At 37.8% G+C, this 20766-nt stretch overlaps 1 protein-coding gene across 2 annotated transcripts; it reads left to right on the top strand.

Moving 5' to 3' along the window:
* Nucleotides 1-346: 346 nt before the first annotated feature.
* Nucleotides 347-20706, top strand: rictor (rapamycin-insensitive companion of Tor). 2 transcript variants are annotated; one of them, XM_073084889.1, is made up of 23 exons: nucleotides 347-568; nucleotides 722-1001; nucleotides 6500-6631; nucleotides 7100-7332; nucleotides 7657-7888; nucleotides 8367-8514; nucleotides 8598-8828; nucleotides 8900-9550; nucleotides 10060-10248; nucleotides 11120-11328; nucleotides 11738-12131; nucleotides 12289-12512; nucleotides 12997-13180; nucleotides 14905-15169; nucleotides 15382-15943; nucleotides 16105-16223; nucleotides 16307-16397; nucleotides 16866-17012; nucleotides 17424-17603; nucleotides 18479-18606; nucleotides 18879-19316; nucleotides 19617-19735; nucleotides 19854-20706. In XM_073084889.1, the coding sequence occupies exons 1-23, from the start codon at nucleotides 532-534 to the stop codon at nucleotides 20106-20108; spliced, it is 5448 nt and encodes a 1815-aa protein (XP_072940990.1). In that variant the 5' UTR covers nucleotides 347-531; the 3' UTR covers nucleotides 20109-20706. The 2 variants fall into 2 exon arrangements, with proteins under 2 accessions (XP_072940990.1, XP_072940989.1); XM_073084888.1 differs by having other exon boundaries at nucleotides 8367-8520.
* Nucleotides 20707-20766: the final 60 nt, after the last annotated feature.

Genomic DNA, 20766 nt, shown 5'->3' with positions numbered 1-20766 from the left:
TCATCCTCCGTTTTTAAGACCCAAAGTTTTAAAAAAGAAATAACCATTATGATATATTATTTTGATATGAGCCATGTTGCCTCAAAGAGGTTACTATACTCTTTGTCTCAAAGTAATTTTACTCTGAGCATGTAGCCAATTCGATTAAATATTGTACTGTCCATATTTTTTAACTGAGTGCTCAGAGTTTAACTGAAATATTTATTTAACATAATATACACCCACAAACCTATACATCGCTACGTAAGCCAAATAATTTTACATTATTTATTACTATTTGCTATAGTTGCATTTTCCATTGTCTATGGATTGTCTCTCATGTCATAATTCTTTGACAGATCGGAATAGAAATGTCTTTTGCTAAAAGTCAAGGAGGGATGGAAAGAAGTTTAACTTATTTTTGATCTGTACCATGCTTGATTCTTTTTATTTAGAAATTTAAGAAAATTTAAGTCATCTATTTGAGCCCAAAATTCTTCTAACGTTTTTATTGTTGTCTAAGATCTTTAGTGGTGTTTTAAAGATGTTATAATGGCCAACTTTGAGAACAGATTAGGTCGGAGAAAAGGTAAGTAAATATTCGATCTTTTGATTATGTTGTGCACTAAAATAATGTTATTTATGGTTTTTTATAAGATTGCGTTATGCTCACAAACATTAAAGTAGGGCTTGTTTTTATTTTTTTATTGGTATAAATAAATGTTGAATCAATACATTACAGGTAAACATGGTGGCGATTTATATAGGTTAGACACTAAAAATAAAACACCAGAAGAGAATATTAAGGAAATAATCCAAGGTTTGTACCTGAAGAAATCGATCCCCAGTGAGGCCTCTTCAAGTAACAAAAATGTGAGCTCTGAATTGAGGCCAGGAATGAGGCCTATATCCAGAAGTGGTTCTGACAGCTATAGATTGTCCTATCTAAATGCTTTAGTAATGCTTTTATGTAAGGAAGATAGAAATAATTTGGGCTTTACATCTGATGAGCTGATGACATGGTAAGTCAATAATAAACACTTATTTATCTATTTCATTCTTAGGTTTGATGTTTACATTGCATAATTAGGGATAATTATTAGAGCAGCTAAAGGAACAATAAATGTTTTAAATAAATGTTATTCTTATTGGTAGTATATAAAGTTTATTCACAAAATAAATTTTACAATTGTTCTTTATAAACTTCCTATGACATGGTATGCTGTATACAACAACTCTTGCATTTATGACAGTTTATAAACATATTTTATTTTCATACTTATTACAAGATAAATATCTATTTACTATACAATGCAAAAGATCCTTGGGAAAAATACTGTTATGAATTCTTAGCTCCTGTAAATTTTTATAGTCGAGTTCATATTTTGACATGAAAGTAAGCATTTTCTATTATTGAAATGTTAGAAGTAATTGCCTGTGGGGCAATAAGATGAGGGCACGGGACACGTCCTGTTTTGCTCTCTTTCACACTTACCAGCTTAATAGTAAGCATATTGATGCACCAACACAGTGGACGCGCGGTAAACCGACAACCATTTTGCAGGGTAGTGTCGGACTATCAAATTTTTCGGAGTATGGAGTACTACCTAAGACCCCCACAGTCCGATTTTGAAAGATGAAAGAGTACCTTGTAATCTACAGACCCAATGATAAGATTCCATTTTTTGAATATACATATGTATATGTATGTAGGTATTCTGAAGTACAAATCATACTTCATAATTTATGTCAAATTAAGTAAACAACAAAATAGGGAACTAATATAATATTAAAGTCATTAATGCTATAGAAATTAAAAAAATATTGTCAAAAAATATTCAATACATATGTAATAAATAATAGACCATGTCGGACTACAGAGGATGACGAATTAGTCAGGGGCCGGATTACCGTGAGTCCACTGTATATAAAACTTGTTATAACTTGGTATTTCGACAAAAACACATTTAATTGCAGGAATGAACAACATTTATTACGAGTGACATATTAGTACAAAAGTAAATCAATGTACCCACACTACATTAATTCATCGCTACCTACATACATAACACCTTCCCCATAAGTATAAACAATAATCATTTAAATTATAAATTAACATCCAATTATATCTGGCCATTCCTCTGGAGGTGGAATAACAATAACAGTATCATCCTGTTCATGGCTGCTTCCTGCAGGTGATCGGGTTTTATGAAGCTGATCTACGTGCCTCCGATGTACTGTACCATCCTGGGCCCGCACTTCATATAATGCTGGTGCCACATTACGGATTACTACTCCACGCTGCCATTTTACATTCAAGTTGTACATTCTTAATAAAACATGGTCTCCTATTTCAAAGTGCTTTTTCCTTACTTCTCTTCTACCTTCTTCCCCCGTTATTTCTAGTTCTGTGCTTGTATCTAAGTCCGGATGTAACAGTGTCAATGCTGTTCTGTACTTCCTGCCATTCAACATCTCGGCAGGGGTCTTTCCCGTCACAGTACTTGGAGCAGTACGCATATGAAATAGCATTTTCGCTACTCGCTCTGCCCAAGGCATATCTATCTGCTTCTTTAGTCTTAGCTTAATTGACTGTATCATCCGTTCCACCTGCCCATTTGTGGCAGGATGATATGGGGCACCTGTAATGTGCTTAATGTTATTTTTGATTACAAATTCCTGAAACTCTTGTCCGGTAAATGCAAGTCCATTATCTGATATCACAAACTCAGGCAACCCATGATCTGCACAAGCCTTCCTAAGCACAGTAACTACACTTTTACTGGACATTGATGGCATAATTTCAATGATAGGCCATTTACTGTAAGCATCTACTAATATTAGAAAAGTTTTACCCATGAATGGACCCATAAAATCTATATGCACTCTTGACCAAGGTTTTGTAGCATCTGGCCAACGATGTTCAGTACATGGAGGGTTATTTCTGTTTAACTGGCATAAGTCACAGCTCGCTACCATGTTCTCTATATCACTGTCTAATGAAGGAAACCAAAGATAGGCTCTTGCCATCATTTTCATTTGTACGATTCCATTATGCCCCTCGTGCAGTATATTCAAAATTTCTTTTTGCATCACTTTTGGTATAATGACTCTATTTGCCCATAGAATACACTCTTTATTCAGCGATAGGCTTTCTCTTTTCCTGTAATATGGCAATAGTTGATCCTCGACAACTGTTGGCCATCCATGTAGCAAAAAAAACTTTACTTTTTTTAAAACTTGATCATTTCCTGTCTCTTTAGCTATTTCCTTTGAATTAATGCTAGTAATGTCCAACTGTTCAAATAAAAATATGTCTTCTTCCTTTTCACAATCATTAGGATTACATTGGGTAGGCCACCTACTTAGGCTATCCACATTTCCCATTTCCTTGCCAGGGCGATAACACAGTGTATAGTTAAAGGTATTAAGTGTGAGCGCCCATCTGAGCATTCTTGCTGATACTAAATCAGGTATAGGCTTTTCTGGACCAAATATGCCTAATAGGGGCTTATGGTCTGTATATATGGTAAATTTACGACCCAACAAATATTGTCTAAATTTCTTCAGGCCGAACATTATAGCTAATGCTTCTTTATCAATTTGAGCATAGCGACGTTCATGATCTTGCAATGTCCTAGAACCCATGATCACTGGTCTCTCTGTACCATCAGACATCTTATGTACTAACATTGCTCCCAGCCCATAGTCACTGGAATCACATAACATTATTAACTCTCTCTCTAAATTGTAATGGACCAGGGTCAAATCTGATGTTAATTGTGATTTTGCTTTTTCAAACGCTTCTTCTTCTTCTTTTCCCCAGTGCCATTTAACCCTGTCTTTTAATAACTTGTATAACGGTTGCATCAATGTTGCTTTGTTCATCATAAATCTTTCATAAAAGTTATACAATCCTAAGAAAGCTTTTAGTTCCGTTTTATTTCTAGGAATTGACTTTTCTTTGATCTCTTGAACCTTTTCTTTCGAGGGATGAATACCTTCACTGTCAATTTCATAACCCAAAAAGGCCACCCGGTTCACTGCAAACACACACTTCTTAATGTTGAGCCGCAGTCCAACCTCATTCAGTCTCTGACAAACATTCAGAACACGTTGATCATGTCCTTCCTTATTAATGCCAGATATCACTATGTCATCTAACAAACATGCAACTCCTTCTATGCCCACTAATAATGAGGTCATTAAGCGTTGAAATATTGCTGTAGCTGCATTCACCCCATATGCCAGACGATTCATCCTCATTAGCCCTAAAGGTGTATTTAAAGTAAGTAGTTCTGCCGTCTCTTCATCAACTTTTAACTGGTTGTAAGCATGTTTAAGGTCAATTTTTGTGAAACATTTAGCACCTGAAAGTTGAAAAAAAGCTTCGTTTGCCGTGGGCAAGGGATAACTATCTGCTATACATGCTATATTAACTGTGCTTCTGTAATCCCCGCATAATCTTAACGTTCCGTCGGCCTTTGGCACAATTCTCAAGGGTGTTGCCCAACGTGAGTGTTTCACCGGTGTGATAATACCATCTCTGATCATCCTCTTTAACTCTTCAGCCACTTTAGTTCTCAATGGAAATGGCACTGGACGAACCCGCTGAAACACTGGACGCACTTCAGGTCTTACATCTATGTGCACTGTCGGACCACTGTACTCATCCATCTTGTTATCAAATAATTGAGGAAATTTATTGTTAACAACACTTACAATTTCTTTATCACATATTGCATTTATTCCCTGTAGTGATATTCCCAAATCCTCAAACCATGTGCGTCCTAGTAGGGCTGGTCCCTTACCGCAGCTTACTAGCAGAGGTAACTTAACTTTTTTTTTATTAAACTCAACGACAACCATTATTTCCCCCTTAATATTTAACTTTTCATTAGTCCAGGTTACCAAGTTACTCTTACATGGTATTAAATCAGGAAACATCTCTACATGTCTCAAATAAACACTATATGGTAGAATGGAATGTGCTGACCCGGAGTCTACTTCCATAGCAATCTGTACTCCGTTAACTCTCACATCTACCATATATGGCTTCGACCTCACAGTATTACAATAAACTGCTGTACATGCCCCGTCATTCATACCACTGGTATCCTCTTTTGGCTCCTCTAACAAATATTCCATTGCTGTGCCACCTCTTCCATTTCTATATTTGTCCACCTGCATCTTTGATTTTCCGGTACTACAGGCCGCCTTTATGTGGCCTCTCTTATTGCATTTATGACAGATCGCGCCCAAAAAACGACATTTCCTGTCTCCATGACGCTTCGCACAGTGTGGACATATTTTGGTACTAATTGCATTTACATCCATTGGCTCGCTCTCATTCCGTGCAATACTCTGAAATGTGTCTTGGTGCACCACAGTATTTCCCATACATTTATTTAACTGCATAGATTCAAAATTCAAAGCCTGTTGCACTACTCGGTCATAAGTTAATTCATCTAATTTAATTTTCAGTAGTTCTTTCTTTAAGCTTTCGTCATTTACTCCAAGAATTAACTGTTCTAATATGCGCCGTCTTATATCTTCGAATTTGCATTTGGAACTTATCTCATGTAAAGATGCCAAGAAACTAGTAATTGATTCACTTGTTTTTTGTTTTCTTGCATAAAATTTCTCAGTTTCTAATATCGGGTGCGGTGTAGGTACAAAAAACTTGTTCAGTAATTGAACAATTTCTTCAAACGAAACGTCACTCGGTTTTCTTGGTGATAACAGCGATACAATTAACGAAAAGGTTTCTTTTCCACATTGGGACAAAAATAGGGCCCTTTTCTGCACGCTCTCTAAGCTTCCCGCCGCTTCCAATGCGAAAAATAGTTGCTCGCGATAGTTCTCCCAATTGTCCTTCTGGGCGTCAAACTTTCCGGGCAAAACAATATTCGCAACATTTACGACGGACATTTCGCGAAATTTACTCGTCGCCACTGTTATAACTTGGTATTTCGACAAAAACACATTTAATTGCAGGAATGAACAACATTTATTACGAGTGACATATTAGTACAAAAGTAAATCAATGTACCCACACTACATTAATTCATCGCTACCTACATACATAACAAAACTATTATTGAAATCATCCAAATCTCACTTTGGAAGAGATTAGCAAATGTTTTGTAACATGGGCAGATTGGTCATTTAATAGTGCACCCCAGTTCGATGTTAACAGTAATTAGTATGACCTCAAAATAATTAATATATTAATTCAGCAAAATAATTATAAATAATATATCATTAACAACATCATTCCTCTTGGAATCAATAATTTAATCCGTTATTAATAACTGGCGCACCGCAGGCATCTGTCCCTAGCGCTCCTAGCGCACACAGATGTTTCGTGGCCCTGTGGCTTGCAACTATTTGACATTACCATAATGTAAATATTACTACTAGCCAGTATCTGTATCGATTTTATATATCTTTATTAATTAACTTGTTATTATTTCGTGTTATTGGTCTTCATGTGCATTTTAACTTTTTTTATTTCCAGCATCCGTGTGAGCCTTGTTGATGAGTCCATAGTTATAAGAGCAGCTGCCTTAAGAGTACTACGATATTTAATCAAAACTGAGAGTGATGTTGCTACGTTTAATATTCTGAAGTTGCCATACCTTGTTATAAGGTAAATATATTTAATTTTTTTTTATTCTCCTTGTATTAATTACTTCTACATCTTATTATGGTTTGTTTATTCTCTTTGTAACAGTGGATAGGCCATTTGACCCAATAAACTCATTTTACTTATTAAATAAAATGTGAGATAAATGTATGACATTGAATGGAAAAAAGATACTAATTTGTATGCTATCCAAAAATAATATTTGTTTTTATAGTGTACAGACTTCAGTTCCCCATTTGTCTTATTTAGTTGGCCTAAGTTATGTCTGAAGTGTTATGCTGTTCTATACCTACATGAAATCTTTCAATCTTTTTAAAATTTACCACTCATCTATTAAAAAATGCCATCTACTTTGTTCCCGTCTAATAAGCTACCCTCACATTGTATGACAAAAGTGTTGGCATCTGAATTGGAGTGTGGCCATGTTCTCATTTGTAACATGGTTGTAAGCATTAATTTTCGATTTGCAAGGTCAATGGATTTAATGCTTCGCAATGAAGAGGAGAGAGCTCAAGCTTTACGAGTGGTTAGGAGGATAATCGCTGTAGTGGGTCCTGGTGATCAGCCATACAGGCGGCACCGTTCTGCTTATATCGACAAAGGGTTGTTGCGATGCCTGGCTGCGGTCGCGTGTTCCGGCAGCGAAGGTGATGGCAGTGGGGATAGATTGTCTAGGCCTGCCATTGCTACGTTAGCTGAAATATGTAAGTTTGATATTAAAATTGTTTATCTATAAATATTAAATATCAGAAATTGCCTAAGCTGCTTTAACTTGCTGCTTCTTGACATGGTCGAAAATCTTATGCATGTAAGAAGTTACACATCTTTGGTGTAATTTTTAAAATACTTTAATAACTTTATTCAACAAACAAATTTCAACACAGCTGAATAATAGACGGAAGTAAATACGTTCAAAAAATAAATTATGTGTTACATCGGCGCGTTCAACTTCGTCCCTATAAAAAATATAGTCTGATCTGTTTTTCCAAAGGCGCCAAAATAAATATAATTTCAAAATCGTTTTGCAGGTGTTCTAAACCCAGATTTGTTCATCGCTTGCGGTGGCGTAACGGCGGTGACTCGGCAGCTGGCAGTGTGTGCGACGCCTCGTATGGCGGAGGCGTTGTGCGGGGTGCTTCTACACACCCTGAACGACCCCGTCTCCCGGATTGCTGCTAGGGTTGACCTGACCTGCCTTAACTCACCTTACTGTGACTTCCATTTCCGGCACGCTGATAACGTTCGGACAGATAGTAGCCGGTTAGTTCTTATTTCAAAAACAATGTAACAAATATTATATCTCATTTACTAACATCTGTTTTTGGTTCCTATTTTTGGCCGTATTAAAAAATCGTATTATGTAATGGCATCGTCTAATTTGTGCAAATGTATAAGAAGATAAATTGCAGTATGTAAATTCTCCTGGACAAAAACCATTAAAAATTATGAATCTTTGAATGTGGTAGAACCCTTTGTGGTTCGACTTCGGTGGCACCACCGCCACACCTATTTCTGCCTAATAGCTATAACAGCAGTGTTAGGCGCTGCTAATAACAGCAGTGTTAGGGGTAGCGGCGCATCTGGGGCCGACCTTATGTAGGAAAATCTAATCCTATCTGGGGTTGATTACAGATGTCCATGGCCGGCAGTAGTCACTTACCATCAGGTGGACTGCAGGCTCGTCTGCTACTTCTATATTACAAAAAAAGTACTAATTGAAAGTGTACAACATTTAAAGGGACGAACGTGAGATGCGATTTACATGCAGTCGGCTAGCGCTATTGTGCGTATTGCGCAGTTGGCCGGGCCTACTACACTTTTGTCACCCTTGTAGTGCGGGCGGGCTCCGAGCTCTCGTCAGAGCACTATCTCTACCGAGGCTAGAGGTCCGAGTGAGTATATAAAATATAATTAAAAGTACTGAACCATTTTTAGTTTGGATATAATCCATGTCTTTTCATTCTTTCAGAAAGCCATTTTAGACCTTCTATATGAATTAGTCGGACTACCGCAGCCAGAGTGGACTGACGAAATTTCGGTAGCTTTGGATGCTGTGGATCCTTCGGACTTCCAGGACTCGTGGCGATTGAATGAAGGCTTCGTGGCCGCTGAGGGTACTGCCATCCTACCACACCTTAGCGCCACGGGCCCTGATATAATGGAAATTCATCTTGCTCTTTTACTTCAGTGTTTCTTAGAGGTGAGTTAGTAATTGTCGAAAGTGAGATAAGTTCGGTTGTATTATTGTTAATATTTTAAATTCTTTTTTAGGCTGGGTTACTGGACGGTTTGGCCGAAGTGATAGTGACAAGTGATACCTTCATATCGGTGCGAGCTACTGTATTATTAGGACAACTATTGCATTTAATTCACCTATTCCTACCTCCTCAAATATGTACACCAGCACTGCCTTCGTTGATATCTCAAGCGTCGGAAGGAAAACCTCAAGCGTTAGCTGCCGTTGCGGCGCTGCGAAGACTCCACTCCATGCTCGAGGCCCGACCGGCGAGCAACAGCCTGTTCCTAGATCATATTATTCAGTATTGTAGTGGTGCATTTAAGATTAAGTTAGAAGATACGTCTAAGAGTCGCAAGGAAAAGGACAATGCTAGTATGGCGAAGCCGAAGCAACAGTACGATTTTATGCTCCACAAAGATAGTAGTTTGGAGTTTTTGGACGAATCTGATACTGAGCACGAGCCGAAGCAAAGGCACAGCGTGGGCTCGCGGGCCGATGTTCCCACGAGGAATGTGAATGCATTAGTGAAGAGTAAGAGTGTGAGTTCTCGGACTAGTGCTGCCGTCAGCAAAGTGTTTAGTCTTTTCGAACGTGACAGTGACAGCTTGATTAGGTCCACGCTTGTGATGCAGAATAAGGATGGAAACACATGGAATTGGGAAATAATTCGGACAATATTGAAGGTTAGTCGTTTTAAGGTGTAATAAATAGCAATATCATCATAGTTTTAAAAAATATGCTAATACAAAACATCTTGAAAACATTTATATTTTGTTTTCCTACCGGGTTTTTTTGCTTTGGTAGTAGTAGTAGCAGCTCATAAATGTATAATAAATAGGAAATTATAAAAAAAAAATGATTGTGTTTGAAAATCACCGACATGGTGAACTCACTACTCCTACATATTAAACAGGCATGGGCAGTTCAGTACCCTTTTCTCTTTTATTTGTTAAGTAACATTATTTTTTGGTCTTATAGCTTATAGCTTTTATCAATACAAAAATCTCAAATTCTGTTATTGTCGTCGAGCTTCGACTACTAGATGAAAACTACTAATCTTTAACTATCAAATAATCTTCTCGACTAATCATTAATTCATATTGGAGCAGCGTGGTGGAATACATACCAAATGTCTGTAAGTAATACTACGAAAAAAAACTATTCTTACCAAAATTGTATAATAATTTTCCAGGAAACGGATGATTTACCGTTGTTGAACTTGAACGACAGCGGACACAAAGCGTGGGCGGGCAGAATCATTAATTACCTGAAGCCTTCGTCGAATAAGTATTCTCACACGGATTTGTCGAGCACTTGCCACGGGCACTCGGCCACGCGGGCCGGCTGCCAGCTCATCAGGCACTTGCTGCGTCATAATGACGTTAGTATTTTAGTTTTATTATCTATACAATCATAATCTGTTTATGTTGTTTGTTGATTGTCGTATGATATCCTTAGAATAATTATTACGCATAGACTTACACTTATTATATTAGAAGAAGAACAAAAAATTGGTACAACCTACATGAAGTGAACTGATTATATTATTTTATTTGAATATAATCATTGGTTACTAAAATCCCTTTGATTTTTTAAAAATCTATATTCTGTCAGGCTAATTTACAATACATAAAATTGTTCTTGTTTTGTACAAAATTCATTACGTAAATGTCTAAATAATATATTAGAGTAGAGTTCTAATAAGGTTGCTTAACATTACAACATATTGATTACATATGGTCATAAAATATATTTTTTTTAATTTGCAATGTAATGTTGGGATACTGACATTGTACACAACGATATTGGTGTTTCGTTGGCTGTAACAACTGACAACAGGTGCATTTAAGAACTTTTTCAATTCAGAAATCTCTTTGCCCGACGACATTTAATTGACAGGTCAGGAACTCCGCCAGGCGGATTACGAGATACATTAAAATTGTATATTCCGACCATAGATTAGTAAAGATTACTCACTCCTAACCAGAAATCTTCATGTAATTTCGTGTTTGAAAAATATTTAAAAAAATGTAGTTTTTAAATCATTTACGAATGAGACGATATTTCTCCGCACTTTTACTTCGATTTCGTGTTTTTGCACCACTTAACTGCGCATGTCCGCATTGTTCCGCGTAAATTACACCATGACAGCCATTAAATGGCTGACAGAATTGTCAGCCGCTTAAGCCATTTAATGGCTTCCTTCAATTACAAGGCTGTGAGATATCTATACTTATCTATGATCCCGCCAGGCCGATTCCCAAAGGCTGCTGGAGGAGCTGTTCACGGACGTGAGCCGGCAGATCGAGGCGATCGAGACGGGGCGCAAGGCGCACGAGTGCCTGTTCAGCCCGCAGCACATGTGCAACACCATGTGCCAGATGTACTTCCTCTTTATCGGCCAGCTGTGCCACTCGCACGCTGGCCTCAGGCTGTTCAAACAAACTAGACTCTATGAAAAGTAAGTCGGATGTTATTATTTATATGGGGTTTAATTAATTTTAATAAAAATAGTCCTCAGTGAAGGGAATAGTGAAGTTGACATTATTATCAGGTATAAAAATAGTAGATACAGTATTATTTATAGTTTGTACGTTGTTATAACATAATATAATAATATTTCACTTGGACGTGCAACTTTACTTGTATTAGAACGTGTACGTACACGATGTCTTCGTATACGTACGTATACAAAATGCTCATACGGGACAGTACGGGTGCAATCGTGATTAAACTTGATGCACGCATAAAGTTTCAGCATGAAATCAGGACACCTTTATAAATTAGCGATTTTTTCTATTAATTACTATTCAACAGATCATATTTATCTTTGATGTGTAATAATAATTTATTTATATTTTATATTTTAGCCTCCTTGAATTATCTACTAAGACTCACCATAGCTGCTACGTTAAATTAGTTATATCTAGTTTAGATTATACGATGGACTCGAGCCCGCGTGATATTCTTGCCAAGACTCTCACATGCGGCATTCAGGCCTCGAGACTATACGCCACACAGTTCCTAAATGTATTACTGCGGGCTTCGCGGAAATCTCGCGAACTAGTACGTAAAAAGTCCAAATTGAAGAAGAATATTGTTCAACAACATTGGAAGTTTTCACATAAAGATGAGGGCGATGTAGCCAGTTATGTGGATATGGATACATGGATATTGCAAGTATTGGTTGGCCAAGTCAAGGACGAGTCGAAAGTGGTCGCAAAGTGTGCTATATCGATACTCGAAGAAGCGTACAGTGTTCCTGTGAGTATTTTTCTTATTTGGTAAACAATCTTTTATGCCTACAATAATCACTATTTTAATTCAATATACATCATCTATTTGTTATTGTTATTAAATGTATTAGTAGTATTGGCAATGATACACTATTTTAAATCGATAATGATTTAATTGTTCACAGGTTTTCTTAGAAAAAATGGTAACAATTCGGGACGCACTTGCTCAGAATTGTCGATTAGACAAGAATGCGGAACCGACGTCCTTAGACTTTTCAGTGGTCGGCGATCGTGGATACCTTCTGTGGTTATGCCTTGAAGTAGCAGCAGCTGGTCAAACGCCTGACTCCAAATGTATTAGCTTTCTCAAAAAGCATTTGGAATATTGGAATAAATTTTATAACTACAGGTAATTGGGAAGAGTTTTAGTTACTTTCTATGTCACAGGGGAGTTGGAATTGACTAAAATTTTGTTTACATACAACTTGTTTAAAAGGTGGTATAACCCTTTGTGGTTCGACTCCGGCGGCATCACCGCCACACCTATTTCCTCCTAATAACAGCAGTGTTAGGCGCTGCTGTGTTCCGTTTTGAAGGGTGTGGTAAGGGAGACATACTTTTCCGAGGCGTTGCAGCTTAGTCCTCAGGGGTAGCGGCGCATCTGTGGATGATCTCAGGTAGGAATATCTAATCTTATCTGGGATTGAATACAGATGTCCATGGTCGGCAGTAGGTACTTACCATCAGGTGGACTGTATGCTCGTCTGCTACTCCTATATTATAAAAAAAAACTTGAATCGTTTTATGAACTTGTTCGCTTCGACCATTATCAAATATTCCATAACCGTTTGGTTTATATCGGCAAATATTTCGTAACCGTTTGGTGTCCGCAGGTACGTGCGTCTGGTGGAGGCGGGCGTGCACGAGGCGCTGACGCTGAGCGAGGGCGGGCGGCGGCCGCGCGCGCACCGGCGCTCGGCGCGCCCGCCGCCGCACCTGCACGCCGCGCTCGCCGCGCTGCTGCCCGCGCCGCCGCCCGCCGCGCTGCTCGCCGCCTCGCTGCCGCCCTACTTCCGGGTGAGTCACGCGACACACTATCACTGCGAAGTCTTACCCCCGGGCGCACATATATTTCGGCAATGTCAACATAAGGGCGGTGGGTAGGAAAATCGGGTCTCGATGATACCCTCTTTGCCCGAGCAGATTCTCAGGTGGTCGAATGCTCCCTGGATTTATAATATTTATTATTTATAACATTATAATATTAACAATATACAGGGTGAATCTCCATAAAGTGCACATATTGAAACAGGTAAAATTAAACCGCATTTTGTCGACAAAAAAAATAAAAAAAATAATAAAAATAATTTTTTTTTGGGTTTTACGACCTTTTGAAGTTTTTTTTTTGGAATTGTGCACCTAAAGTAAATAAATCGCTATAACTTTTGAACTAAAAGAGTTATCATGTTCAATCAAAAATTACAATGAATGCCAATTATAGGCCGTACTGATCCATGAAAAAAAAGAAACAAAAAAGTTTATCTTCCCAGAAAAAAATAGTCAGATTAGTGTGAAAAAAGCAATTTTTTTAGGTTAAATTTCAGTAATCGTGAATTTCCTCAAAATAATCTATGCTTTTTATTTTATTTTTATTATTTAATGTAATTCTAAGTCGTATTAGCTTTCAAACACTAAAAAAAGCATGCCTCTAACTTAAGTATAAAGTTTCCTACGAGCGCTTAAACAAAGGCAGTTTTTAAGGGTGTTGGTAATAAATAACATTTTTAATACAAACTAGTGTTTTTTTTTTAATTATTAAAGATTTATTTTATTACTGTTTTATCACTTTAATATCGTCAAAAATAAGAAACTACCATGAATTTACCATTGAAACATATTTTTGATAGTTTTCTTTGTTTATATTTTGGACATCTAATTATGGGTCGGACTATACCAGTTTTATTAGGGCGCACGTGCGTCGCGTCATGAGTATCTTTTTTGAAACGTTCCTAGCAAACTTTATACTTGAGTTAGAGGCGTGGTTTTTTTAGTGTTTGAAAGCTAATACGACGTAGAATTGCATTAAACAATAATAAAAAAATAAAATGCCTAGATTATTTTGAGGAAATTGATGATTACTGAAAATTTTACCTAAAAAAAGTGCTTTTTTGCACTAATCTGAAATTTTTTTCCTGGGAAGATGATTTTTTTTTGTTTCTTTTTTTCATGGATCAGTACGGCCTATCATTGGCAATCATTGTTATTTTTGTTTGAACCTGATAACCCTCTTAGTTTAAAAGTTATAGCGATTTATTTACTTCAGGTGCACAATTCCCAAAAAAAAATTCAAAAGGTCGTAAAACCCAAAAAAAAATTTTTTTTTATTTTTTTTATATTTTTTTGTCGACAAAATGCGGTTTAATTTTACCTGTTTCAATATGTGCACTTTATGGAGATTCACCCTGTATAATATATTATGTTATTTATTGCTGGACAATGGCCTCCCTTCATAATCTTCTTTCGAGAATCTTCCTACCTCATCGGTTCTTCCTCATACGGATTTAACCTTTACAGCTTCCGTCGCGTAAGAAAATATAACTCGCTGAAGGACATTATGTCTCTCAGTAAAAAAACAGGTCTCGGCACCGTATTTCATCGCGTGTACTAAAAACTGTGACCTCATGTGTTTATTTTTTGGATCACATAAATTGTCTATAATTTTATTTATTGCATATCTCATTTTGCAAGCCGCATTGAAATATATCTTATAAGATCTAAATGTTTTTATACTTTTTACGCAGATTCTTCAGCGCAAGAAATGTGCAACGGAGCAAGAAATAGCAGACCTAAAGGCGTCTCTCTGGGCCATCGGAAACACGGCGGTCACTTCACAAGGCTTGCAGCTACTGATGAATTTGAGTAATGGCTTTGTGGAGGATTCGGCGCCGTTACACATTATACGACTGGCAAAATACAGCCCTGTGTATTCTGTGCGAGCAACCGCTTTCTACGTGCTCTGTCTCATTGGCAGTACTTTTGATGGTGCTAACTTACTAACGGATCTGGGTAAGCTTTGAAACACACAATTTAATAACACTAGTTGAAGTCCGTTAAGCGATTTGAGCTGCAGGGCGTGCAAAAGAATGTGACATACATACATGCATATGCTCGAAAAATATTATCCCTAGCAGTTGCTTAAAAAATCATTTTATAAAAATGTACATTACTAATAAATTTCATTAATTAGATTTTCTTTAAAACTACATGTGTATTTTTAGGTTGGTTATGTGTACGACATACAAGACACGATCAGTTCCCAGTGATATCGGACGAGAGCTATTTACAAATGTTTGATCAGAATGACACGACAAATTACTACATCACTTCTCCGGACCGCCGTTACGCTTTCGATATGGATTTGAGCGAGCACTCCGACCACACCGACCAAAGTACCGCCGAGAGCATGCACTCGGAGAATATAAAGATGTTAAATCGCACTATCGGATCCGTTTCGGAACAAGCAGATCAGGAAGATCCGAAAATGGCATGTATATCTGAAGGACGTCGAGAAACGGATAAGCGAAAATCCCATACTCTTCCTTCCCAAGGCTGCTCTAGCTCGCTGGAACGCTCGGCCTTAACGGAGTCGAGAACTGTAGATATACTGAGAGATTGCTATGAACGACCCAGTTCCCATAGGATGCACATGGAAAATAGGCTAATACTTGGCAGAATGAATTCGCTAGACCACGCTCATGAAGGCCGAGTGAGGAATACTAGTGAATCGAGTACCAGTGGCGTGAGCAGTTGTGATTCGTTTCTTGGAAAGTATGCTATCCCGTAAGTATCTATTGTTACGTATATCGTCTTTGGGTGTTTTTGGATGAAAAAGTGTCACCTAATATTTCCATGCAAGTTGTAGCATTTATTTTCCACATAATCGTTGTAACATAATTCTTTTTAAAAAAGGTAAATTACTTCATGTATTTTCTTATTTTCAGCGATAGAGTGCTAACTCTTAGTCCTATACCCAGTTCATCTAGTTTGTACGGTATGAAAAGCAACAGTAGTTCACAAAGGCCGAAGTTTTCGGAGTCGCATCGACGTACCTCAACATCAAGTATGTAAAAAAAAAAAATATTTATGTACGAGTTATTTTTTTCAATAACTGATTTTATATTTATCATTGTAATTCTCCTTTAGGTTTTACAACACCGGATGTGGCCAGTTCTCCGCCAACGCAAATGGACATGAGTGGATACGCAACATTAAAGTCATTAAATCGAAACAGACGGTAAGTGAATAATAAAAATACCATATGTGAATGTATGATGATTATATGTTCTTGTTATAGAGATAATAAATAGACATAAAGTTCAAAATGCTTGCTTGTAAGCAATTGTCTTGTAAGATTAGACACAGATAGGTTATATATTGCCCCTAAGAGTTTAGTTGCAATAAGAACAAGAATGACGATTATGTTTTACTTATATTGATGTATATTAATAGGATTTGTTAATGTTTAATCATTATAATTCCCTCGATCTTCCATTGTAAAAAGCTCAGTATAATGTTTTCCTAACATTTTTATCATATTTGTGGTGCAGAGGATTCTGTTTTGAATTATTCGATAGGAGGATATCTAAATTCTAAACGATTTATTTGTATTTCTTTTTGTGTTAGTAACTCTGTAGCATTGATGACACTGAAATCGTAATTGTAGAATGTGTCTAAATTTTACTATTTTTTTTTAATTTTCCAGGCCACATTTATCAGAAAGTGCAGCTACTGGATCGAGCGACATTGACGATTTGAGTTGGTTGCTGTCGGATACGAACCGTCGGTCGAAACCGTTCTCGTCGTTGCGCGACAGAGCCAAGTCGACGAGAGAACGGATGACTAAAATGAGGTCAGTATTATGTCTTCCGATAAACTTTATTTTTAAGATCCTGTGGCATGCTTCTTAGCGAACCGTAGGTGGTTGTGCATATTAAAAATGACATTCCAATTTTAAATATATTATGTTGTGATGTAGCTTGCCTTGTGCATTGTAATATTATTTAGGCATATAATTACCATGTTACTTTTCACTTTAGTTTTATTATTAAAGTAAAAGCTTTATTTAATGTACCAAAATATATACATATTCAAATAGATTCCTGTACAACTCTTAAGCGTTTGGATTTGGTTATCTTATCTGCACACACATTAATATAACTTGTTTCATATGTCCCTATATTTATCACGAATTAATGTTTATTTTATTATAAATAGAATGTCAGCTATTATACTTTGTATACAATAAACATGTCTCCAACAGTTTACTGGAGTACGACTGGAAGCCGCTGTCAGGCGCGGAGGGCGGGGACGTCGAGCGCTCGCGGACGGCGCGGCGGCCGGCCGCGCCCGCGCCCGCCGCGCCGCACCACCTCGCCGCCGCCAACACGCCCGTCTACATCGGCATCTGCTTGCCCAGGGACCTGATGGACCTCTTCCCCAGGTACGGTCAACGGCAAAAGTATTCTATACGTCATTCTATACGTACGGAACACGTCTATAGTAGAGGGAAGCGTCGAACGTAAGCACTCGGTCTCGCCGACTTAGAGGCTTCCATTCCAGTCTTTCCCAATCAAGCTGTTGATGCAATTTAATAATAAAAAGTGACAAAGTAGATGATCAAAATCGGACATTCAATACTAATTATCGTAATTTGCGTCAATATAGTGTGGCGGTGAAGTGTTTCTAAAGCACGAGATTGTCAAGTGCTCATTAATTATACACAAAATCTCTAAACTTATTTAGTGTCAGAACTAAAAAATGAAAAATTGTTTGACGCAAATTACGATCATTAGTATTGAATGTCCCATTTTGATCATCTACTTTGTTACTTGTTATTGAATTAAATTGCATCAATAGCTTGATTGGGAAATACTCTCCCTCTCCTCCTCCTCCTCTAAGTCGGCAGGACCGAGTGCTTCCGTTCGACGTTTCACTCTACTATAGACGTGTTCCGTACGTATAGAATGACTCGAAAAATGATCAGCTGTCTGAAAATTACACATGAATTAAGTCTGATCGGACTGTTTCATTGCTGGGCACGGGCCTCCTCTCACTATAGTCTGTAGTCCATCGCGCTGGTCAGGTGTGATGTGGTACCTTCCACACACCACACTTTGGAATTTTAAAAAATGTCAGGTCTGTAGTTTCACTCAAGTGTGTAATTTTCACGCTCTTAAAATGATTTATTCATTTACAATTATAATATAAGGGTAACATTATAAATCGCTTTTAACTAAGTTGAACATAAGTTTGCTTATTATTTTTTTTTATTTAACTCTAATATTTATTGTAATTTGTAATTTATTCCGTGTGTAGAGATGAAAGTGTAGCTGAAGGTGGAGATGTGAGCGCAAAGGTGACGTCGAGTGCGTTGGGCGGGCCCTCGTTCGCGTCGGAGTGCGCGCGAGCAACGCCCGACCAACACGCCGCTATGAAGTGGACGAGTAAGTTTATTATATGTCGTATGTGATATCATAGTTTCGTCATGTAATTATGTTAGTATGTCTTACGGGTACAGTGTAGTTAAGTAATTGTTCATAAAAATAATCCACCTGTGTAGTTTATTATTCATGATGATTCATTCTATACATGCTCACGATTTTCCGACACCGGTCATTGGCTACAAGTGTTTGGAGGAGCTTTTACTGTGTATTTATAAATCTTAATATTACCAACGAATAATTATAAATGGCAACACAAAATATTTCCTTAACAGGTGCTGAACCAACCTCCTTCACTTTAAACGTCCGCCGAGCAGCCAGCCAGACTGCAACGGCGACGTCGGGCATCACCGTCACCACGACCGCAATAGTTAACACCAACCCTCACGTGACGTCAGAGTCTAGCTTGATCGCCGACAAGACCGGATCCAATAACACGTCGACGTCGCTCTCAGTGAAAAGCGATACAGCGGAACAACAGAAGAGCGTCACGGAGTCGAGTGCGAAAGTGGAGAACGTGAACGTTCAAACGGAAGTACGCGACAAGTCTGTCGCGAGTGCAGTGTACACGGGCACGTCGGAGATGCAAACGAGTGTGAGTGGGGCGGGGGGCGTGGCCAGACAGCGCTGGAGACACAGCGCAGCGCAGTGTCTAGCGTGTGTTCGCACACGACCGCCGTCGTCACACGAGCTGCGAGAGGCTTTCTTTGCAGGTAATTAGTGTTTGTATTGAGGATACGAACTAATGTTAGGAATTTTCGATACGAAAAATTTGGTATAGGTAGGTATAGTAACATAATTCAGAAAAAAAAATAACAAATTGCTTTAGTATTATGTTAAATGTTATGTAGTTTTTAAAATATCTGTAAATAGTTGTCAAAATTGAATAACTTTATTTAAAGATTTTCTTATTTAAGCTGCCCATATTGACAAGTTAATGATAAAGTTCGACAAGTTGAATACAATCTTTCATCCCCACACTACACTAAATGTAATCTCAACATTTATCACAGGTATGGAGAACGAGCCGGGTATCGGGGTTGTTCCCGAGGGCGAGGGGGCTGAAAGCGAAGCAGCGGCGCAATTACTTCACCACGTACTCTTCATGGCCAACCCCATACACCTCAAACAGGTCAGCCCTGTGTAGTATATCCATAATATAAATGCATGTGGTTAATATGCATGTGACTGGAATAGAGTTATTCGAGTATATATGTGTTTGACACAAAGAAAATGTATTCATTTTACAGTCGAAGTCAGCGTTACTGTCGCTAAAGCAGCGACATCCGGAGTTGTTTCGCAGTCCTTGCGTGTACTCGGACGTGTGCGCGCTGCTCGCTCGGGACACCTACAACATGCTGCCCACCAGGCGCTTCCTTCAGGAGCTGTTCCTCGACACCAACTTTGACTGTTTCCTAACAGAACCCGAACTGATGCTGTCGCGGCACACCACCACGCCAATGGCCGTCCCGACCGTCGCTTTACCAAACGTCGAGACCCAGTAGCATACGTGTAAAATATTATGTATATATTTCACTATTAACTAATTATTTACATATCGCTCAGGACCCTGAGTTACACCTGAATGAAATTGTTTTTCTCGTCGAAACGAAACCTTCAATTAAATTTAAAGCAGCCCGCGTCTAAAAATCTCTTAAATTTAAGTTTCTATATTGGATAAATATACATAAAAATATTTATAAAATTACATTTTGTGCATGATGCACTTTGATACCTTGCGGTGACAGTTAGGTACTGGCTGGTTGCAAGCTACATTCCCCAAATATTGACTTATAAGTACCACTTATTCTACATAAGTACTGAAAATTCAATGCTAAATAATTTTCTTATTGTGGTTAATTCGACGTATAGTGTTTTTGTAACAAAATGTAAGGGATACTTTTATTTAAATATCATGATTTTATATAACGGTTGAATTTATAAAAAATTGTACCTAACAGGAACATTTACATATATTGGAATCATTGTATTCACTGTTTTTGTTTAATTAACCATTGCGATACAAAAATATGGGCGCTAAGCCACAGAATTAAAATTTCTCGTGCAAAATTTCTGTATAAGCATTTAATATATTATAAAGGCTTTTTACTTGTTATAACTGAAGGTCTTGTTGATAGGGTAAATTACATGATACCACCACTC

The sequence above is a fragment of the Epargyreus clarus genome, unplaced genomic scaffold, assembly GCF_041222505.1.
Source record: "Epargyreus clarus isolate Ecla_fem2 unplaced genomic scaffold, WU_Ecla_fem_2.2 ptg000021l, whole genome shotgun sequence".
Taxonomy (NCBI): domain Eukaryota; kingdom Metazoa; phylum Arthropoda; class Insecta; order Lepidoptera; family Hesperiidae; genus Epargyreus; species Epargyreus clarus.
This window is presented reverse-complemented; position numbering and strand designations above follow the sequence as displayed.